The sequence below is a fragment of the Triturus cristatus genome, chromosome 1_2, assembly GCF_964204655.1.
Source record: "Triturus cristatus chromosome 1_2, aTriCri1.1, whole genome shotgun sequence".
NCBI classification, from domain to species: Eukaryota; Metazoa; Chordata; class Amphibia; order Caudata; family Salamandridae; genus Triturus; species Triturus cristatus.
Window position 1 is genome coordinate 1168887733 of NC_140580.1, and position 24738 is coordinate 1168912470.

At 49.6% G+C, this 24738-nt stretch overlaps 1 protein-coding gene across 3 annotated transcripts in view; it reads left to right on the plus strand.

Annotated features, from left to right (window-relative positions):
* LOC146868938 (uncharacterized) overlaps positions 1-24738 on the plus strand; it is a 161223-nt gene that overhangs the window by 110399 nt on the left and 26086 nt on the right. For 2 of the 3 annotated variants that reach the window (XM_085614006.1, XM_085614007.1), the window contains exons 7-9: positions 122-287; positions 6943-7043; positions 23915-24068. In XM_085614006.1, coding sequence (XP_085470132.1) covers positions 122-287; positions 6943-7043; positions 23915-24068 — 421 coding nt within the window. The remainder of the gene's footprint in view (positions 1-121; positions 288-6942; positions 7044-23914; positions 24069-24738) is intronic. The other variant, XM_085614005.1, reaches the window with a different exon arrangement.

A 24738-nucleotide genomic window follows, 5' to 3' on the forward strand; every position in this document is an offset into this window, starting at 1 on the left:
TGGTGCCTTGTTGACTTCCTTCCTGTGAACCTACAATGGCACTGCTATGCTTTAGTACAACCCTCACTGTCAGCGTGCCCAGGTGTTTGTGAGACATACCATCTTAGTTTGTCTCTTTTAGGAGTATGAAGACTGTGACTGCCCAGGACCATGTGGCCAATTTGGGCAAACCTCCGCTGGCCCACGAACACTCCCTTCAATGGAATGGCACCAGTGGTGGGTACCAGCCTGTATCAGGGCAGGAGCTGGCACTGGGCCGAATGCCCTACCCACCAGACACAAAGCAGGTAGGCAGAGTGAGTTGGGCAGCCTATGTGTTCTAGGGGTGGGATGGCAATGAGTGTCAGGTGAGAGGCAAACACCTGGACGTGTTGGCTTGGGCACTGTGGTGGGTGAAGGCGCTCAGTGGGTGGTGGAGGTGTGTAGATAGCACTGTGGTGGGTGAAGGCGTTCAGTTGGTGGTGGGGGTGTGTGGATAGCACTGTATTGGATGAAGGCGTTCAGTGAGTGGTGGGTTTGGGTGGATAGCTCTGTAGTGGGTGAAGGCTCCTGGTGGGTGGTGGTGGGGTGTGGATTGCACTGTGGTGGTTGAAGGGGCTAGGTGGGTGGTGGTGGGGTGTGGGTAGCACTGTGGTTGGTGAAGACACCTGGTGTGTGGTGGTGGTGTGTGGCTAGCACTGTGGTGGGTGAAGGCGCTCGGTGGGTGGTGGGGGTGTGTGGATAGCACTGTGGTGATTGAAGGCTCTATGTGGGTGGTGGTGGGGTGTGGATAGCACTGTAGTGGGTGAGGGCACCTGGTGGGTGGTGTAGATAGCACTGTGGTGGGTGAAGGCGTTTGGTGGGTGGTGGGGGTGTGTGGATAGCTCTGTAGTGGGTGAAGGCACCTGGTTGGTGGTGGTGGTGGGGTGTGGATTGCACTGTGGTGGTTGAAGGTGCTAGGTGGGTGGTGGTGGGGTGTGGATAGCACTGTGGTTGGTGAAGACACCTGGTGGGTGGTGGTGGTGTGTGGCTAGCACAGTGGTGGGTGAAGGTGCTCGGTGGGTGGTGGGGGGGTGTGGATAGCACTGTGGTGATTGAAGGCTCTATGTGGGTGGTGGTGGTGTGTGGATAACACTGTGGTGGGTGAAGGAGCCTGGTGGGTGGTGGTGGGGTGTGGATAGCACAGTGATGGCTGAAGGCGCTCGGTGGGTGGATGTGGGGTGTGGATAGTAGTGAGGTTGGTGAAGGCACCTGGTGGGTGGTGGTGGGGTGTGGATAGCACTGTGGTGGGTGAAGGTGCTCTGTGGGTGGTGGTGGGGTGTTGATAGCACTGTGGTAGCAAGGTAGGGTACACATCTGGCTGGGGTAGGCGTGGCCTGTGCTGTGTTGGGGCACACTGCGACCATTAGTGGGGTATGAGCTGTACTGAGATGGGCCGCACAGCTTGGAGTGGTTGGCAGTGTTAGGGGGGGCACATAGGTTGTGTAAGGATGTGGGCAGCACTGTTGGGGCAGGGCACAGAAGTGCCATTCGTGGGATGTGGACTTGGAGTGTGGGCAGACTTCTGGCAGTGACAACATCTGCACTATGTTGGGATGGGGTGCACTGCCGGCAGCGGTGGGGTGTGAGTAGCACTATCATGGAAGGGCACTCAGCTGGCATCACTGGGATGTGGACTCAGGATGTGGGCAGAACTTTGGAAGTGAAAAGATGTGCATTGTGTTGGGGTAGGGACACACTGGCAGTGAAGGGATTAAGAGAGCAGTACTGTGGTGGCAAGGCACATGTTTGGAAGTTGTGGGATGCAGGACCACAGTTGTCAGTGGTGGGATGTAGACTCTATTGTGGAGGGTGCCGCACCACAGTTGTCAGTGGTGGGATGTAGACTCTACTGTGGAGGGTGCAGGACCACAGTTGTCAGTGGTGGGATGTAGACTCTACTGTGGAGGGTGCAGGACCACAGTTGTCAGTGGTGGGATGTAGACTCTACTGTGGAGGGTGCAGGACCACAGTTGTCAGTGGTGGGATGTAGGCTCCACTGGGGCGGGTGTGGGACCACAGTTGTCAGTGGTGGGATGTAGGCTCCACTGGGGTGGGTGTGGAACCACAGCTGTCAGTGGTGGGATGTAGATTCCACTGGGGTAGGGGTGGGAACACAGTTGTCAGTGGTGGGATGTAGACTCTACTGTGGAGGGTGCAGGACCACAGCTGTCAGTGGTGGGATGTTGGCTCCACTGGGGAGGGTGTGGGACCACAGTTGTCAGTGGTGGGATGTAGACTCTACTGTGGAGGGTGCAGGACCACAGTTGTCAGTGGTGGGATGTAGACTCTACTGTGGAGGGTGCAGGACCACAGTTGTCAGTGGTGGGATGTAGGCTCCACTGGGGCGGGTGTGGGACCACAGTTGTCAGTGGTGGGATGTAGGCTCCACTGGGGTGGGTGTGGAACCACAGCTGTCAGTGGTGGGATGTAGATTCCACTGGGGTAGGGGTGGGAACACAGTTGTCAGTGGTGGGATGTAGACTCTACTGTGGAGGGTGCAGGACCACAGCTGTCAGTGGTGGGATGTTGGCTCCACTGGGGAGGGTGTGGGACCACAGTTGTCAGTTGTGGTATGTTGGCTCCACTTGGGGGGGTGTGGGACCACAGTTGTCAGTGGTGGGATGTTGGCTCCACTGGGGTGGGTGCGGGACCACAGTTGTCAGTGGTGGAATGTAGACACCACTGGGGCAGGTGTGGGACCGCAGTTGCCAGTGGTGGGATGTAGACTCTACTGGGGTGGGTGTGGGACCACAGCTGTCAGCGGTGGGATGTAGATTCCACTGGGGTGGGGGTGGGACCACAGTTGTCAGTGGTGGGATGGAGACTCTACTGTGGAGGGTGCAGGACCACAGTTGTCGGTGGTAGGATGTATACTCTACTGTGGAGGGTACAGGACCACAGCTGTCAGTGGTGGGATGTTGGCTCCACTGGGGAGGGTGTGGGACCACTGTTGTCAGTGGTGGGATGTAGACTCTACTGGGGCTGGTGTGGGACCACAGTTGTATGTGGTGGGATGTAGACTCTACTGGGGAGAGTGTGGAAGTGGAAGTCCCATGGCACAGTCGTATTGTGGCCAAACCTGTGGTGCTGTGTAAGGGAACAGCAGGCCCGAGCCTACTGGAAGCCTAAAATATATTTATGGTGCAAAAATAAGCAAAATATCAATATTATGCCACAGAGAGACAGAGCTGTGTCCCCCTTTTATACACGTTCTTCATATAAGCGGTTGTAGGAAGGTGAATGCCACAGGATCGGACGCCGGGAGTAGGCAGATGCTCAGCTTTCTCACGAGAAGTGTGGGGAAAAAGACCTTTCAGACTCCTTCATTACACATGCCTATACGTCTGAAATGTGCACAACTCAATTGTAGATCAGCACACAAACATGCCTCAGATATCTTCGACCTCATCCAAAACAATAAGCTAGATATTATCATCCTCACGGAAACATGGCTAAATTCGTCCTCCACCCCATCTTAGACCTCATAGTGCCTCCTAGTCACGACATAATCCGTCTAGACAGAACCACGAAACAGGGTGGTGGACTAGCTTGTACACACCGGAAAACACTATCTATCTCCCACATGGAGACCTCCACCTCACCTATAGTTGAATACCTTTGCCTCAACATCTCTAGTAACCACATCCCTGTATGCAAACTTCATACTTTCTACCACCCTCCTGGCAATAACTTCCTCTTCATCAAACAACTAATGGAAATGATATCTTCCAATGAGGACCCATCAGTATCACAAATCTACCTTGGTGATTTCAACCTTCATTGGGCTAAATCTAATGACCAAGTGGTGATCTGCTTTAACGCATTCTTATCTGATCTGGACCTTATCCAATTCTGTGACCGACCAACTCACAATGAAAGAGAAATTCTGGACCTCATTATCTCAAAAGGCAATACCATCACATTGGAGGACATTACCCCGTGTGATTGATCCGACCATTACAGCATCTTCTTCTTTATCAACAGGGAGGTGTTACGGAAAAGGGTCTCACCAAAGAAAATTAAACAGCGGAAAAGAGACCTCAGGAATATTAACATGGACAGTCTAGCTATCGAATGTAAAATTGACTTGTCTTCCCAAATTTACATGACTGATGTGCATGATCTCACTGACGTCTATAAGTCCACTATCTCTGGTATCATGGATTCAATAGCTCCTCTACAGCAAAAGAATGCCTCTGTGTATCATCTAAAATTCCTTAGATCGGTTAGGAGCCCCTACAATAAACAAATCAAGACGACTAAGGGCGATTACTTCAGAACCTGACTTAGTCAAGCCTCAAATCGCCCCTAAAAACTTTTTGAAATTGTCAAACAGCAATCAGCAACAGCACCCAATCACTTTGAATCAGCAGACAATTCACCTTCATGCAACAATCTGGCTATCTTCTTTATGGAAAAAACTAAACTCATCAGTCTTGACCTTGAATCTAAGAGGGCCCTACTTACATCATCTGAGACTGCAGCTCATCCTGCCCTCTCTGAGAATATAAAGCCTCCTAGTATTAGCACCAAGAACATGGCCACCTGGAGCTCCTTTTCTCCCCTCAGTGAAAACAACATCTACAAAACTCTTCTGAACATTAACCCTTCTAATCACTTCAGCCACCCATTGCCCCCGTCTGTCTTCAAAGAAATCAAGACTGTCCTTATCCCCATCTGGACAAAGACTGTCAACGCCTCCTTATCTCAAGGCAAGATCCCAGAATGTCTAAAAGCAGCTCAGGTCTCACCCGTTCTCAAAAAACCTGATGCGGACAGATCTGACCTCAACAACTTCCGTCCCATCTCCAACATCCCTACTCTGACCAAACTCCTTGAAAAATGTGTCCAATCGCAACTCTGCTCGCACATTGAGACTTTCAGTCTCTTGGATGAACATCAGCCTGGTTTTAGGAGTGGTCATAGTACCGAATAGCGCTCCTTCACATCATGGATGACATCCTAAAAATATTAGACCATAACGAATACTGCCTACTAATCCTCCTTGATCTTACCTCTGCATTCGACACGGTTAATCACAATAACCTCTTAGCCACTCTGGAACACAGGATGGGCCTTTCCGGTCTGGCATTGCAATGGTTCGCTTCCTTCCTTCACAATAGATCCCAAAGAGTTAAGGTGAACCATACCCTATCCCAACCATCTACAGTCTCCATGGGGGTCCCGCAAGGATCTTCACTTTCTCCCATACTCTTTAATATTTTTCACGGAACTGCTAGCGAACGCTCTAAAATCCATGAACATTCTTTTTCATATGTATGCGGATGACACACAACTTTACCTGAAAATCAATTCTTCTGAAGGCCTAATTTCACTCAATTCCTCCTTGAGGATTACCCAAAACTGGCTAACTGAGAACCATCTCCTGCTCAACACCGCCAAAACAGAATTCCTTCTCATATCCCCTCCTAAGCACACCCCCAAGATTGACCTCTGGATGAAGCACCTCACTACCTTCAACTGCTCCCCTCTTATCATCGACTCAGCTAAATCTCTTGGAATCACCCTAGACTTGCACTTGAACATGAAGAAAAATATTAGTAAGATGTGTAAGGGTGCAAACTACCAAATGAGACTTCTTAAAAACCTAAAACCATTCCTCCCTCAAGAGAATTTCAAGCAGGTGGTTCAAGCACTTGTCCTGCCGAGGCGAGACTATGGTAGCGCGACGTTCTGTGCCTCCCCAAACATACCTTGGCCCTGCTCAGGGCTTCGTTGAATGCAGCTGCCAGACTGATCACTGATACAAAAAGAATTGATCACATCTCCCCAGCCCTAAGATCAAAGTGGTTACCCTACGAAGTAAGAATACAACTAAAGATTGCTTGTTTGACGCACAAAGCCCTTCACTTCAAAACTCCTGGCTACCTGGCTCAAAAACTAGAACTATCAGGTGGGGGCAGACCATTAAGAAGTGCAAATTCTCTACTACTACAACCTCAGACCTTTCACAAAAAGAGAACAAGGCTCCGAGCCTTCTCTGGCTCAGCACCGAAGATCTGGAACTTGCTCCCTCCGGAAATCTGCAGAATCCCCTACATGGCTGCTTTCAAACATGAAGTAAAAATAATCCCAATGAACAAGTTCCTGCCTTAAATGACAATTGTTTGTCTGTCTAAATGTCCTTTTTTTTCCACCTAACAACTGTAATTGCCAGGATTGTCTACCTTACCGTACCAAGTAATGTGTGTTGCGCATCCTTGTACATTTATATTAGTTCATTATGGTGTCCTCTCTTACTCCCTCTACAATGTTCCCCTTCCATTATTGTGAAGCGCTCTGATACCCTTCTGGGTCTTGTTCGCGCTATACAAAACTTCTTAAATAAATCTAAAATGTCCAGCGGGTGCCTCACTACTGAGCTACCTGGATTCTGCATTCTCATTGGAGCCCCAAGAGTGAAAGCGAGGCTGGGGACATGGGAAGGGAGAGGGCCTGGACAGTTAGAAGGAGCAACATAGGCGTGCAAAATGGCTGCCGGTTAATCAAGATGGCCGCCATTAATGCAGGATTACATTGTTATAAAACAGAAAAAAGACTTCAGAACGGCATGGCAGGGAATGGAGGTGGCTGTGGGAGGAGGTAGCCAGCACTGCAGTGGCATGGCACTGCATGGAGCTGGCAGTCGCTAGATGTTGCCCAGCACTGTGGTTAAATAGCAAGGCATGTACCTGGTAGGAGCGGGATTGCCTAGCATGGTGGTGGCCTGGCAGGGCATGGAGCTGGCAGTAGAGCGATGTGGCCAGTACTGTGGTGAAATAGCAGGGCTTGTACCTGGCAGCAACAGGACGTGGCGGGCAGTGGCGCTTTGGTGGCAGTCAGAAGCCCAACCAGCAGGAGTGGGATATATGGACAGTGTTGAAGTGCCATGCTCTGACACTTTCTCTGTACTCTTTACAGGGCCCTTTCTCACGCATGCTGGCCATGCCAATGTTTATGAAGAAAGGACGAGCCAAGAACTACCTTGTACGTGTGCCCAGCCCTCCTCCAGTGGACCACAGGTATGAGATGTAGGCTGAGCTCTCCATCACGCTGCTGCTCACCGGTGTGTCCGCTGGAGATGTTACCGGATAGGAGAGACACACTCACACACACACACACACAACACACACACATAAAACATGCACATACACACTCACACAACACACATGCACCTGCCCACCCACACACACCCACACACGCACAACACACATCCACACACGCAAACACACCCACAATACACACACCCACCCACCCACACAACACACACCATACACACATAACACACACCCACACACACAAACACACACCCACAATACACACACACACACACCCACACACACACACCCACACACCCACACACACAACACACACCCACACACACACAAACACACACACCCAATACACCCCCTGCACACACATATGCACACAACACACCCACACACAACACACACACACAACGCACACACACTCTGGGGTATATTTACAAGTAAGTGCCAGAGCCCGGGTTAGCTCCAAAATTGCTAATGCTGCACTCTATCAGTATAGAAACGCAGGGATTCCCCATATTTACAATATGAAGGCACTTTCCTGCGTTTCTCCCTGCGCTGGCACTAAGGTAAGTCGCCTAGCGCCAACGCAGGCATCCTTGCACCATAGTGCAAGGGTGCCTGCATTGAGGGAATGATTGTTTATGTGCATGAAGGTGTCCCTTCCTGCACATAAACAATCACAAATAGCCTTTTGCTGTTTCTATGTGTGCTGCATTGTGAAACAGCAAAAACAAGGAGAAAGCAAGCATATCTCCTCGTTTTGCCATGTTGAGACCAGGTTTTCCCTGGTCTTAATTTTACTGCTGCCTCCTATTTACGCCACCCTTGTAAACATGGGGCCGCATTAAATTAAATGGGTGTTGCAATGGAATACCCACCGCAACACCCATTGCCCACCCCTTTCACGCTAAGTGCGGCGTGAAAGGCTGCCTTTTTAGGTCTCGCCTACGCAGCGCACATGCGCTGCGTAGGAGGACCTTTAGCCATTGTTCTGCTCTTTTTCAAAGCACATCATAGTGTGTGTGGCGGCATCCACCTTGCGGGAGCGAGCAGGGGGCGCACCACAAGCACGAGTATGTGCTCAGAAAAAGAGCAGACTGCGTGCACACTCCCTCTGACGTCCCTTCATTGCTTTCACTGGGCATTCATCCCCATTGTGCGAGTGCCTGCTGCCTGTCTTTCTGTTTGACATGACATAGACATAGTGCACTCCTCTTCCTCTCTCTCCCTCTGTGACGCCCCTACTGCTGCAGCCTGCACGCCTTTTTTTTTGTTTTTAACTTTTCATCAATCGCGGATAACATCGGTACAAGGGTGAATCGTTCCCACGCCTTCTGGGCAGCTCTCAGCCTCCTCCACTGCCACGCTGTTACGGGATTCTATCAGAAGGCAGTTCCTGTTTAATGTGCGATCCAAATGCAGGGTAATTCTTCGAATTGCGACTGGGAGTTTTACTTGTGTTTTTAAGCAGAGTCTCCCGAGAGCACAGTAATTGGATGTGAAAAAGTTGTCCAGGGTCTACTTTTCAGCGCTGGCACCAACAAAATGTTTTCTGTCTACTTTTGCTCAGATCGGATCTTTGACGCTGAACTCTTAGAAAGGATTAGACCATATAAGGGAAAACTGTGTTCTCGCTCCCTCGTGGCTCTGCCCTCCTCCCTTTCCTCTGGCTTCCTGGTTTCCTTATTATATCCCCATCGCTCTTACTTGCTCAATCCCCCCTCACGTGGCTTACTCTCTCTCCTGCACCTACTTACTGTCTTTGCGATTCTTTGGACAGAACTTTACCTCATTCTTTTCCCGCTTTTTCATCTCTCCTTCCTCTTTTCCGCTCCCCATTCGTTTTCCGTTCCTCGCGCAGCTGACACCTTATAGATTTTTCTCCGCACGAACATCACTACCCCTTCTAATTTCCTTTCCCAAAGTTAATTTATTTCATTTCTTGGCTTAAGCATGACTTTCTCCTTTCCTACCTAATTACATTTTGTTCTATGCCCCTTGTATTTTTGCCATTCTCTTTTCATGTGGTAGTTCTCTTGCTTGAACATTTTCTAAAAGCATAAGCACCAACTTGTGGGTCAACACGTTTTTTCCCCTATGTTAACTCTATGCATAGTGTGGCGCCAACCCGTGGCCAGGAAAGGGACTGGCGTCAGTCTTGTGTGTGTAGGAGCCCCCTAAACCTTTTGGCGGATGATAAGATGTACCCTTACAAGTAAAGGCGGAAATGAATGACTTACCGTCCGATCACTCAAGAAGTAAACACACTCCTTCACTTACTGCAGTAAGGAGACACCGTGCAATAAAGGGCACTATACCATTACACGATCACTACACATCAAAGCTCTCTTTCTCGTCCTTCCTCTCTTTCTTTGTCACCTGCTCTCCCCTTCATTCTCTGCTTTGCCTCCTTGTTTAATAATTCCGTGATCTGCCCATCCTCTCTTCGCCTACCTTCGTCTTCTCACAGCTTGCACCCACCTACGTATTTCCCTCCTCCATCTACCCCCTCTCTCCTCCTCCTACCCCCTCCCTTCTCCTCCTACCCCCTCTCTCCTCCAGCTTCTTTCTTTGTATATTCAATTTGCTTCACTCCCTCCTGTCTTCTACCTCTGTCGCCCTCTCCTCTCTTCTCTTCAATCCATCGTCAACACCTTTCTCATTTTCCTTATGTCCTTTATGCCCGTTCTCCCTTCCTTTAACTTATTGTCTCCATCACAACATCACTCTTATCGCTTTCCTGCCTGGTTACCCTTTTTTCACGGGCATCTAATTTAAACCGACATTATTGATCTCCACCCTTATCCACTATTATGTTTCTCCCCCTCTCTTCATCTGCTCTGCTCACCCAGTGTCTCACGCTTGCCACTGTCATTACTTTTCTCTTTTCTTCATTTTGTTTTTAGGTCTCGCTGAGTCAGCACGCATGCGCTGCTCGGAGAGACTTTAGTAAGGGCTTTAAAAAATGCTACCGCCGTCTACAGCTTTTAGTGCCTGTGCGCAGGCGCGCGCTTCAGAAGAGGCGCCATATGGCGTGATTACTGCTGCGCACGCACCACTCGCGCACATGCACTGCAAGCTGTGGCCAGCGGTAGCATTTTTAGCTTGCTAATCGCGGCACCGGTGCTTTACTTTTAACATTAAAAGTAAAGCGCCGGTGCCGCGATTATAGCAAAAGTAAAGAAATAGAAACAAACATCTATTTCTTTACTTTTGCTATAATCGCGACACCGCGCTTTACTTTTAACATTAAAAGTAAAGCGCCGGTGCCGCGATTATAGCAAAAGTAAAGAAATAGAAACAAACATCTATTTCTTTACTTTTGCTATAATCGCGACACCGCGCTTTACTTTTAACATTAAAAGTAAAGCACCGGTGCCGCGATTATAGCAAAAGTAAAGAAATAGAAACAAACATCTATTTCTTTACTTTTGCTATAATCGCGGCACCGCGCTTTACTTTTAATGTTAAAAGTAAAGCACCGGTGCCGCGATTAGAAAGAAAAAAAATATATATACATGCATTCTGCACACTTACCTATTTTGATAAGCGTTAAAACTGCTGTTCAAGCTTCAAGTGTGCTTCAAGCCACAGTGGCATTCTGTTGAGCACTCGTGTTTTCTACGCATTTCAGGCGTGCCAAGTGTGATCAAAGTCACCGCCATTTATGTATCATTGGCACGGTACACACTGAACATTAAATACAGCGAAGCCCCATTCCTAGCTGCATGTAATTGGAAACGTCGGCGTATCACCCCACAGGCCACAATATATGAAATAATCCATCCCCTATTCACTCGACAGTAAAGAGCAGCCGTGTGGCGAACTGCATCGCCTTGTAGCTATAGTAAAGGCAATGTTGAAGCATGTCAATAAAAGCACATTATTTCCAACAATATGGACCACATCAGACCTGACTTCCTGCCTGGCATCTACGCCAAAACACATCACCCAAGCATGAAACGTATCGAGAATACACATCTCAAGTGAGATGCAGATTATATTATAAATGCCAAATCATGTAACTTATAGAAACGCTTATATACATCCAGTGTGGCTTTATTTACAAGGACGAAGCAGCACACCCAGGGCCCAAATCGAACACAGCCCATAAAATATGCATTTCGAGAACTGCAATTCAGTGAAAAGACACATGTTCCTCAATAAAAGAAAGCCAGGAGCATCATGAATCGTTCTGGGGAGACAAACCTGCCCTTCGCTTGGCCTTTCTGGGTCCACAGAACTCCTCTCCGCTTCCATCTTCTCTCCAGAAGGCATGTGACACAGGGGATAAGGCAATAGTGCTGCCTCTCTTCTACAACTGAAATACCCCTTGGCAAAAGCAGGATGTTTGCAACCCCCTTGCTCTTTCCTAAAAGAACAAGCATTGAAAATGCAAAAGGTCTCGCTTTTTATTAAGTAAAAGCCATTTATTTGCTATACAATACCATTAGCAAAGCAAATGGCTTTAACTTAATCAAAGGCGAGACCTATTGCATTTTCAATGCTTGTTTTCTTTGCATCTTTTTTTAGCCCCTCTTGCTGTCTACTCCACTCTTTTCCATGCTGTCGTTTTCACTCTCTGTCTCCTCTTTCTTTTTGCCCTCCTTGCCTTCCATCGTTCTCCCTCCCTTAGCCCCTGCTGGACCCCTGCTTTAAATTCGCCTTTCTCTCCATTTCTTTTTTCTTCTCTCACTTTTTGGTCTTATACATCTGTCCTCGTGTTCCCTCTTCTTCCTATTCCCCTCTTTTCTTTCTCATCCTTTCTCGTCTCCTTCTATGCTATGCTATTTTCTTTTCACTATGTCTCACTGTAAGATGGTGCTGGTATATGAATGTAGTGGTACAAAAGGGGGTGGTGATGGACGGAGCATCAGAACCAATCAAACACTCACACCCAGTCAACAGATCTGGGTTTTATCCATCACCGTTCTTTAGCCCACTCTGCCACCCCAGTTCAGGCATGGCCATATGCAAATCAGTCTGACCCTGTGCCTCATGGGAACAGTCCAGCCCGAACTGCCAAGCCATGCCTTCCCTGGACCAGAAACAAGCTTCCTAGGACCGGTTTCTGGCATTTCAGCCGTCTTCAGCCAGGCTTGCTTGAATCCAGTGGCAAAGTGAGCAAGGAACCCACGTCTCGGCATACCCTGCCAACTTAGGGCAAACAAAGCAAAACCAAAGGGGATGATGGACGGAGTGTTGAACATTGCAAGCACTCACCCCCAGTCAACTGATCTGGGTTTAATCCATCACCGTTCTTTAGCCCACTCTGCCACCCCAGTTCAGACATGGCCATATGCAAATCAGTCTGACCCTGTGCCTCATGGGAACAGTCCAGCCCGTACTGCCAAGCCGTGCCTTCCCTGGACCGACAACAAGCTTCCTAGGACCGGTTTCTGGGATTTCAGCCGTCTTCAGCCAGGCTTGCTTGAATCCAGTGGCAAAGTGAGCAAGGGACTCACGTCTGAGCATACCCTGCTTCACTGATGTTACGCTCAAACCACGCCCCAGCCAGATTCCAGCCACGCCCAGCCACACTTCAGCCGCACTTCAACAACCCTCCACTGACGTTTGAGGCATGCTCCAGCCATATGCCAGCAATGCCCCAGTCATTATCCAGCCACACCCCAGCCACACTTCACTGACTTGAGCCACACTTTACTGATGTTAGACAAAAACCACGATCTGGCCAGATTCCAGCCGCTCCAGCCAAACTTCAGCCACCCTCCACTGACATTGAGAAGACAGCAGTGGCCTTCCAGCCATGCAGCAGCCGTGCTCCACCAGTGCTCCAGGCACTCCTCAGCCACATTCCAGCCCCCCTCCACTGATGCTCGAGGCATGCTCCGGCCATGTGCCAGCAATGCCCCAATAATGGTCCAGCCACACCCCAGCCACATTCCAGCCACCCTCCACTGATGCTTGAGGCATGCTCTGGCCATGTGCCAGAAACGCCCCAGCCATGACCCAGCCACACCCCAGCCACACTTCACTGACTTCAGCCACACATTACTGATGTTACCTTCAAACTACTCCCCAGCCACATTCCAGCCACACCCCAGCCATATTCCAGCCACCCTCTACTGATGCTTGAGACATGCATTGGCCAGATTCCAGCCATGCCCCAGCCACACTTCATCCACCCCAGCCACATTCCAGCCACCCTCCACTGACGCTTGAGGCATGCACCAGCGAGATTCCAGTCATGCCCCAGCCACACTTCAGCCGCTCTAGCCACACCTCACTGACTTCAGCCACGCTTCACTGATGTTATGCTCAAACCACACCCCAGCCAGATTTCAGCCATGCCTAGCCGCACTTCAGCTGCCCTCCAATGACTTCAGCCATGTTTTACTGATGTTATGCTCCAACCACGCTGCAGTCAGATTCCAGCCATGCCCCATCCACATTCCAGCCACCCTCCACTGATGCATGAGGTATGCTCCGGCCATGTGCAAGCAACGCCCCAGCCATGCCCCAACCACACCCCAGGCACACTTCACTGACTTCAGCCACGCATTACTGATGTTACGCTCAAACCACACCGTAGCCAGATTCCAGGCGCGCTCAGCCACACTTCAGCCGCACTTCAGCAACCCTCCACTGACACTCGAGGCATGCTCCAGCCATATGCCAGCAATGCCCCAGTCATGGTCCAGCCACACCCCAGCCATACTTCACTGACCTCTGCCACACTTTTCTGATTTTAGTCACAAACCACGATCTGGCCAGATTCCATCCGCTCCAGCAACACTTTACTGACTTCAGCCACGCATTACTGATGCTACGTTCAAACTACTCCCCAGCCAGATTCCAGCCACACCCCAGCCACATTCCAGCCACCCCCCACTGATGCTTGAGGCATGCGCTGGCCAGTTTCCAGCCATGCCCCAGCCACACTTCAGCCGCCCCAGCCACATTCCAGCCACCCTCCACTGACGCTTGAGGCATGCACCGTCGAGATTCCAGTCATGACCCAGCCACACTTCAGCCGCTCCAGCCACACTTCACTGACTTCAGCCATGCTTCACTGATGTTACACTCAAACCACGCCCGAGCCAGATTCCAGCCATGCCCAGTCACACTTCAGCCACACTTCAGCAACCCTCCACTGACGTTCGAGGCATGCTCCAGCAATATGCCAGCATTGCCCCAGTCATGATCCAGCCACACCCCAGCCACACTTCACTGACTTGAGCCACACTTTACTGATGTTAGCCACAAACCAAGATCTGGCCAGATTCCAGCTGCTCCAGCCAAACTTCAGCCACCATCCACTGACATTGAGAAGACAGCAGTGGCCTTCCAGCCACGCAGCAGACATGCTCCAGCAGTGCTCCAGGCACTCCTCAGCCACATTCCAGCCCCCCTCCACTGATGCTCGAGGCATGCTCCGGCCATGTGCCAGCAATGCCCCAGTCATGGTCCAGCCACACCCCAGCCACACTTCACTGACTTCAGTCATGCTTTACTGATGTTAGGCACAAAACACGATCTGGCCAGATTCCAGCCACTCCAGCTACACTTCACTGACTTCAGCCACACCTTACTGATGATACGTTCAAACCACGCCCCAGACAGATTCTAGCCACACCCCAGCCACATTCCAGCAACCCTCCACTGACGCTTGAGACATGCGCTGGCCAGATTCCAGCCATGCCCCAACCACACTTCAGCCGCCCCAGCCACATTCCAGCCACCCTCCACTGACGCTCGAGGCATGCACCGGCGAGATTCCAGTCATGCCCCAGCCACACTTCAGACTCTAGCCACACCTCACTGACTTCAGCCACTCTTCACTGATGTTATGCTCAAACCACACCCCAGCCAGATTCCAGCCACGCCCCAGCCGTACTTCAGTCACCCTCCACTGACGTTGAGCCATGCTCCATCTATACTCCACCAATGTCAAGGTCACGCTTGAATCGCACTAAAAGTACAAGATCTGTTCCCAGTAATCTGTTCGGATCACTTAATGATCCCCTTGATCCAGTACCTTCCTTGTACTCCATTACCTCCCTCACCAACCACCTGGAAAGATCACAGTTGAGCTAAACTACACGGCGATACATGGAAACAGGTCCTTAATAACACACGACCTGAATTGGGCTTCGACCCTTCTGTAGCTAATAGGAAGGTCTCTGAGTGGATCAAAGACAAATCTGCCCCCGGTACACTCCAACCTCCAGACGGTAATGTAAGAGAACAAAAAAGCTGAGAGGATGTGGAGGAAAGATTACAGTGAAATGAGCAAATTAAAATACTGAGGAACCATCAGGCAATACCACACCGAAATCAAAAGAGACCAAGCAACGTACTACGACAAAAAAATCAACCTTGCATTTACCACGCAAAATGTTTCAAATTGTTAAAAATCTACCTGAACCCCCTTCAAACGGTCCAACTATCTCACCCTCAATATTTAATGCAATGACATAGCTAGATTCTTCCCCCCCAAAAAATGCATGATATCTATCCATAATGCCTTAAATTGCTAATTAGGAATTAACAGGAACGTGTGAATATCGCCCTTACAGTTTTTCCTGATATGACGCTAAACAACCTGTCTACCACCCTCAGTAAAGTCAAGTCAGGATCACGTATGGACCCGGCTCTGCCACGCGTTCTTGCTAAAGCAGCAGACTAGATCCTGCCCACTCTATTAGAAATGTTAAACCTCTCCCTAGCCGAAGGAACAGTACCCGTGGTGTGAAAACCCACCATGGTTAAAGCATTACTCAAAGAACCCAACCTAGATCCTTTCGACCAGAGAAACTATCGACCAATCTTGCTGCTCCCCGGCTGAGCAGAGTCCCGGAGAAATATGTCAACAAGTCCCTCTCAGAACTTTTAGAAGACCACAGTCTCCTTCACCCCACCCAGAGGGGGTTCCGACCTAAACATGGTACAGGAAGAGCTCTCCTGGCAGTGGTGGAGGAAGCTAAAACGCTGCTGGACCAGGGAGGCTCAGCAGCCATCATTCTCCTTGATCTAAGTGCAGCATTTGACACTGTAAACCACAAGATTCTCATTGACAGAATATACAGAGCGGGGGTCTCTGGACGAGCCCTCTCCAGTCTCCACTCCTTCTTGAAGGACAGGACCTTCCAGGTCTTCGAAGGATGCTGCACCTCGCATGCCTTTCAGCTTCATTGTGGAGTACCTCAGGGCTCATCACTGAGCCCAACACTATTTAACCTGTACATGCGCCCCTAGCAGATATCGTCCTCCCAGTTGGGATTTCTATAATCTCATCTGCGGACGACACACAGTTGCTCTTCTCTCTCTCTCACAACCAAGACCACCTTTCCCCCACAATAGACCCTTGCCTAGAGGAAGTAGCCAAATGGATGAGCAGCGCCTGCCTCAAACTAAATGGGAACAAAATGGAGCTTATGATTCTTGACAATTCTGTCAACATCCTTTCTAGTCTAGGCTGGACAGTCTGCTTGGGTACTCCCCCCACCCCCAAGATACTATAAAGAGTCTGGGGATATGGTTGGGCAACTCCTTGACCATGGATACCCAAGCAACAAAACTAGCGAGTACCTGCTACAGCACCCCCAGGATGCTGCGAAACATTCTATATCTGTTCCCCTCATCCTCAAAAAAACGATTGCTCGAGGCACTCATTCTCTCCCGCCTGGACTACGGAAACTCATTGTACCTGGGAGCACCTCACAAATGGAAGGACAGCGTCTGGCTGAATCCGACCCGTGACCCGCGAGAGCCGAGGCAGGACGGAGAAAAGTTGGAAGTCGACGAGTTCCTTCCTTGTAGGAGGGAGGGGCCGGTCCTGCCTCCCCGGCTGCAAGTGTGCGGCGCTCTCCCGAGTCCGCCACACAGCCACACACGACGTCTCGAAGGCTGGCCGGGCTGCGAGCCACCCGGCCCCACAGCCTCGTCCACGTTCAGGATGGGCTGCGCAGGGGGTCGCAACACTGAGAGGACGTGCTGAGACATGAAAATACCAACAGATAAAGCGGCACGGGCTTCCACAGAAGTGCACCCCGGGCTCCAGCCCCACCGGCCCAGTCCACAGAGCTGCAGCCCCAGGGCCAAGGTGACATGTCTCCAGGAGCAGGCCCTGCCAGGTCATCCCGAGCCCATGGGCCCAGAATCTTCTTCAGTGGAAAGCCCTGTTAGCACAGACTCTGTCTCATTGGCTGTAGGAGAGGGATTTCCAACTGATGCACTCTGAGTGCTACCTGGTTACAAAGATAGAATAGTGCCGCTCGGAGACGACGACTTGGCCGGCGGGCTGTGCAAAGGTGTTTCCGCCACTGGAGGTGTATCTGTGGACAAAGGCACAGGCGTGGGAGCTACGAGGATTGACAGTCGGTGTAACCGGGACTGCGAGTCCCAGCGGCCCCTCTGCTTCCAGGACATTGGCCGCAGCTGGAGACTCTTCCCGGCCACTCCTCCCTTTTCCACTATAACTATTTCCACCACAACGCGTACGCGGGACGCGTCCGGGGCACATCCCGGGCGAAGCCCGGGCCAAGGGCGGGCCCGTTGTAGCCCGTTTGAGACCGTGAGAGACCGGACCGGGCCACCCCTTTTTCATCTGCGGACTAAGCCGTATGTGTACATTTTAAGCTATTAGACTGCATTGGTTATTGACCGTTGCTCTTATAAATTCACTGGTCTATTGCAGGATTTAGTGACGCGTAACTACTACGATTTAATCATTGTGTTTTACCCCACCTGAGAAATGGCATCTAAAGAGGGCAGGAACCATGTGTCCACCGGTAATCTCACAGGCACTTTAGATCATTTTTTAGTAAGAGCTAACTCGGTGATTGATCAGGGTATTGTACTCATGGAGCGCAGAGTCTCGCAGGACCTTGCCCTAGCTAGGAGATCCTCTCTGGGCCTTCTTGCATCTGCGCGCACCCCTAATGGCATTGGTGCTAGTAATACTATTTTACCTCTCACCCAATTCGTGGATGATACCTCCTACAGTGATCCCTCGAGTGGTAATGATCTCACGACAAATTCGAGAATCCCCCCCAGTGACTAGACATGGACCTATCCTGCGTAAAAAAAGGGTCATTAATGAAGGGTTGATTTCGAAAACCAAGCCCAAAGCCTCTAGGGAAGTTAGTACCAAGCCAGGGGGAGCCAAACTAGCAAAACGAGGTACCATCGTAGTCCCAGAGGCTGATACAGCGGTCAGAGAAGGTCAGGGAAGCTGTACCTTACCTCCAGACTCTATTCCTTCTAAGTCTCTTGGGGATCCCCCTGTTCAGGCACACGCTTCTTCTACCTTCCTGCCACAGCCAGCTGGGGATGCAATACCACCGCAACAATTAGATTTACTGCTGCGTACCCTCTTGGGACCTCTGGAATCAAGGTTGGATGGCATGGTGACTCTTCTTACTAAGCTTGAACAACAAATAAGGGGTTTAACAGATGGTGTTAATAACAAAGCACTCCCTCCATGTTCCTGTAAATGTGGTTGTACTGCCAGGGCTGGGGGGGTAGTGCCAGACCCTTTTGTTGTATGTTCAGACACTCGGCCACCCATTATTCCACCTGTTGTACCTCAGGCAGCCCCAGTTACCACACATATTCTCCCACAAGTACAACACGAAGTTAGGCCCCCCAACGACCATCATATAGATAGCAACACCACAGGAGAGGCCTCTCTGGTTAAAAACAGGGATAATGGGAGGATGGAGCGGAAGCGAATTCAGGGAGATGCTTCCAGGTCTCCCCCGAGATTAGATCTGCCCCCGGAAGCAAGTCCCTACCTGGTTGTTCTTACAGGGGTTCCCGAAATTAATGACCCTAGTACTGAGAATTTTTCCAACCTGAAAAATAAGGCAATACACTGGCTCAGCATCTATAGGCCCTTGCCTCCGTATGCTAGTTGCGAGATCATTATGGTTAGAAGGGTGGGTTGGGTGGGGTGCACCCCTAAAAACATTACTGGCGATTGCGTCATAGTCAATTTCCGGGACGCTAGGACAGCAGATTATATCTGTAATTGGGAAACTTCCCGTTCAGACACAAAAATTGGGGTGCGTCCCCTCTCCTACTTCTATCCCAATGGACAACTGAGGCCAGAAGAAAATGGTTGGACCTATATCCCGCATTCGCATAGGGGAGGCGGTGGGAAACCAAGGCAAGCCCCCTATGACTTAAAATGGTCCTATCCCCCATGCTCAAATAGGTTTAGTTGTCTTGATCAGGTTGACTGACTGGCTAGGTATAATCATGTAACACAGGGTGCACTGGGGGGTAGCATTATAGGCTCAGAGCCTATCGAGTCAACTAGGGAAAGGATCCTGCCATCCTGCAATCAGGGGAGCCCCTCTACCTCTGTGGGGATTAGCATTAGTGTCCCCCTAGAGTATTCTACACTGTCTTCCGTTCCCCACCAATCACCAGTTATACCAGAAAGTGCTAGTATTGCCCCTATTTGGCCAACTGAATCTCACCAGCAGAGTGGCTCTCTTTCTCAATTGGATCCCCCACCATATCCTCCGTGTCACCCACAGCGCATGAATCTAATATCATGGAATGTGGCGGGTCTGAAAAATAAGCTAGCATGTCCAGCATGGGGCTCTTTTGTTGACACCGCTGATGTGATCCTAATGCAGGAGACTTGGGCTAGGGAGGAGGTTCATAGAGTTGGGTTTGTGGCCTTTAATATCTCAGCCCGATGGGGAGGTAAGGGCCGCCCTTCTGGTGGTCTGTCAACGTGGGTCGGTGTACATCTGGGTTGTAGGGTGGAATTGATTCAGACAAACTCGGATGACATTCTATGCGTCCTTATGATATGGCCCAATTTATATAAACTGGCATTAGTGAATGTATATTCCCGACCTACTGCTTTGGCAAAGGAATCTAACACCATCGGGGAATTATCAGTTTTTCTTGAATCTCTAAATCGAGACATTCACTATGTGATTGCAGGTGATTCTAATTGCCATTACGAGCCCCTGCAAGGGCTGAATGAGGGGGCATTGTTGGATGAAGACGAGTTTAGGGGAATCCCTCAATGCAGGTCCATATATGCAAAGGCTTGGACCCCATTGGCCATGCAGATCATGACCCTAACGCTCCAGAATTCAGTCAGGGCGGTTAATGGTCGGATGCCCTCAGATATTCCCTCCAAGTGTACTTACAATAAAAAAGATCAGGAATCCCATTTAGACTACGTCATGGTTCAGACCAGGATGTGGTCTAGGATTGTGGATCTGGAGGTATTGAATAGAACGGACAGCGATCACAACGCACTGTTGTTGAAAATGGAACGGCCTAAACTTTTGAAAGCCCACATGGAACCGACCGCTGACCCAGGCCTGGTTCTTACTAACAATAGGAGGCGTGTAAAGTGGGCGATTCTGCGTGAGAGGAGGGATGCACTTTCAAGCTTATACACATCCATCCTTCCCCTGCTCAAAATGGCAAGTGACATCTGGGCCCAAGGGCTGTCCCCGGATACTTCTGCGAACCTGCTTACTCTTCATCAGGATCTGGTTGACACCCTTGCAGGTATTCTCAATCCTATCATTCCCACCAGGAAACCCAGGACCACCTCCTCGTCTTGGTATAACGCCACATGGAGGAGATCTAAATCCGATTTGATTAATGCCATTAAAACTGGTAGTGATAGGCTAATGATCTGTTCCCTCAGGCTTGCCTACAAAGAAGTATTAAAATAGGCAAAAATAGACTGGGACTGGGAGAGATGGGAGAACTTAGCCTCTGCACTTGCCAATAAGGAAGCGCGAAGATTTTGGGCTATTGTGAATTCAGGGTGTGCGGAACCCCGTAATGCAATTGAAGTCAATTTAGATGCGGGGGTGTGGGAATCCTACTTTAAATCCCTATATGCAGCAACTTCTGATTTAGATCTCTTGCCCTTCTATGCACCTCCTTCTGGGGATGCTGAGGATCTGGAATTCTCCGTAGAGGATGTTTCCATTGCCCTTGGAAAACTGGCAATGGGCAAAGCACCAGGTATTGACAAGCTACCTGGGGATATGTTTAAAGAACAGCCTAAGATATGGGCGCCGTACTTATGCGCACTTTACAACTCCATTTTGTACGGTGCAGAGGTTCCGGGCTCGTGGCTGGGAGCGGAAATTATACCAATATATAAAAAGGGTTCTCCCCTGCTCCCCGTTAATTACAGGCCCATCAGTCTCATTGATGTCCCCCAAAAAATATTTGCACGACTTATTTTAGATAGTTTGCAGGAGTGGACCAATGAGAATGAAATCCTTTCGCCTTATCAGGCTGGCTTTAGAAGTAAAACATCCACCATGGACCAGATTTTCCGTTTAATAATGCTGTACTGGAAGACTGTGGTAATAGAGGGTGGCAGCCTCTACATGGTGTTCGTTGATCTACGCTCTGCGTTTGACACTGTCCCTAGGGGGAAACTTTGGGCTGTCCTACGAGATCTGGGTGTTCCCAATTCCCTATTGGGGATACTGGTGAGGTTGCACACCCAGAACTTTGCTCAGGTCAGGTGTGCAAGAGGAGGTGTATTGTCCGCTAGGTTCACGGTGAGCAAGGGAGTCAGGCAAGGGTGTGTCCTGGCCCCTACCTTGTTCTGTTTATATGTAAATGGGTTGATATCTCACCTGGATGCAGTGCCTAATAATGATGCACCCAGGCTGGCAGGCAAGAAAGTCGCGGCTATAATGTTCGCTGACGACACCCTGCTTTTATCTAAGTCACCCATGGGGATCCAACGCATATTGGAAGGTTTTAACAACTTCTGCTGTGAACATGGTCTACAGATAAATGTAGACAAGACTAAATACATGATTTTTAACCCTTCTCTACACACTAGACCACCCCCCACCCTAGACTCGGTTGCACTGGAGAGAGTTCATACATTTCAATACTTAGGTGTTACACTAAGTGAAAATCTTTCCTGGGGCCCCCATCTTGCCAAATCACAACTCAAATTGACCCAAATAGCTGGGGGAATACTAAAAATGACAAATGCCTCCACTTACAAACCCATTAGCCCTGGTCTTGAAACTTATAAATCGAGGGCTAGAGCGGCAGCATTGTACGGTGGGGAACTATGGGGGATTTGGGTATATTTTCCATCCAGGAGGAACTAGCCATCAAACCCCTCAGGTTTTGGAGGAGGATATGGCTGACCCCCGAGCTCCTGCAGTACAGAACTGAATTACAAAAAATACTGAGTATAGGCAAGGCAGTGCACATTCCATGGCTCTCTTACATTAAAGACGAATTCTTGAAAATGGGCCTTGCGGACATGTGGCTGAATCCAGTAACAGCCTGCAGTGAGATCTCAGGGAATCTATTTACAGAGCACTATAGATCTCGATGCTCTAATGTATGGCTGCATGATTCACAGAATGGTACCATGGTAAAATCATTCTTAGAGATTAAATCTGTATACTTATTCGAAGATTATCTGGATGTAATTTTCCCTGTTATGGCCAGGAAGCTTTACATACAATGGAGGTTTGGCTCACTTCCTATAGCGTGCCTTACCAGTAAATGGTCCCTGTCTAGGGCCTCCCATTGTCCAGGCTGTGGTATGAATAATGAGGATGAATGCCATATTCTATTTTTCTGTCCTCTCTATAGTAGAGCAAGGAAGAATTGGATTGTACCTATCTGTAGAAATTTAGGATTCAAGAAATGTTCTGATGCATTAAGGATTTTTAAAACTGATACTGCATGTCATATTGTGTTTGCACTCTCGAAGTATCTGTATGCTATCTGGATCAAAAGGAGTTTTATAATTTCAAATAGTGTCTAGCAGCCCTGGTTTACACTCGATTATGAAATTGTAGTTATTGCTGCACTACTGTATTTTAATAGTGGCTAGCAGCCCTGGTTTACACTTGATTATGAAATTGTAGTTATTGCTTCATCACTGTATTTTTATTGTATATATTATTTTATGTGCTCTTTTATGGCTGAAATATTGCCGAAATAAAGATTCATGAATGAATGGTAATCAGAAAATGACAGGTGGTGCAGACTTCCACAGCTCATATTCTGCTTAATATCCCTGGGTACAAGTCTACTCAACAAGCATTGATCTCCCTCCACTGGCTACCAGCAGCCCAGAGAATTTCTCTCAAAGCCCTCTGTATGGCTCATAGGGCACTCCAAGACAAAGGCCCCCTGATCTCGTGACCCTTGATCTCTCTTTACACTCCGAACAGAACTTTGTGTTCCACCAATGCCCGCCGGGCTGCGGTTCCTACAAGAACCTAAAAGAGCCAAAATCATAGGTCGGTCCTTCAGACACAATGTGGCCAAACTTTGGAACTCCCTCCCCTACACTTTGCGCAGCCAATAAGGAACTCCCTTTCCGAAAAAATGTAAAGGCCTGGCTTTGCAGCAGCAGCCCTGTCTAGCTCTCTCTGGTCAGTCTGTGTCAATCTGCTAGCCCTGGGGTGCCCAAGGGTAGCTATGTGCTCTATAAATGCTAGATAGATAGATAGATAGACAGACAGACAGACAGACAGACAGACAGACAGACAGACAGACAGACAGACAGACAGACAGACAGACAGACAGACAGACAGACAGACAGACAGACAGACAGACAGACAGACAGACAGACAGACAGATAGATAGATAGATAGATAGATAGATAGATAGATAGATAGATAGATAGATAGATAGATAGATAGATAGATAGACAGATAGACAGATAGATAGATAGATAGCCACTCCAGTCAAACTCCAGGCACGCTCCAGCCAGACATAGGCACCTCAGCACTGCCCTTGTATTGCCGCCCACCCAATTAACAGAAGTTCAGGTTTCACAGGGATGTACTTCATGGGTGGTTCAATCCAAGGTGTTCTACTATTCACAGGAAGCCCATAGGAGATGCCAATAACGCTACGACATGCAGAACGTCAGAAGTCACCATGGCGGAGACCACTGAGCCCCGCAGTCAGCAAACAGGACAACAGAACCTCATGAAGGCAGATGCTGCCCTCTTCACCACCCTGAAAGGTGCTGCACAGGTAACAACTGTTCTTACAGCGCATAATACGCCTCTCAGAGGATGGAACTGAGAGCCAGGCGGATAGAGCGGTTTACGACAGATCACCAAATGTGTGCGAGTGGAAAACAAAGCTAAAAGCTCCGGTCTTTTGGTTCCACAGTCAACAGCTTGGGTGCAAGACTAGAGCGCATCGCCCCTGTGGTCTGATGGGCTCCAACTGTCCTAGTCGTAAGACATCCAAGGTCATTGATAGTGGGGGGACAATGTGACGTCACTGGATCCCTCCCAGATGGTGATCTGTAGGAGTGGCCAGTGTGATGTCACATGACCCCTCCCAGATGGGGATCTGAAGCGGTGGGCAGTGTGATGTCACATGACCCCTCCCAGATGGGGACCTGAAGCGGTGGGCTGTGTGATGTCACATGATCTATTCCAGATGATGATCTGTAGTTGCTGGGCGGCGTGATGCCATATGACCTCTCCCAGATACTGATCTGTAGTGGAGGGCAGTGCGATGTCACATGACCCCTCCCAGATGGTGGTGATCTGCAGCGGTGGGCTGTGTGATGTCACATGATCTATTCCAGGTGAAGATCTGTAGTGGTGGGCCTTGAGATGTCCCGTGACCACTCCCATATGGTGATCTACAGTGGTGGGTGGTGTGATGTCACTTGCTCTATTCCATGCAG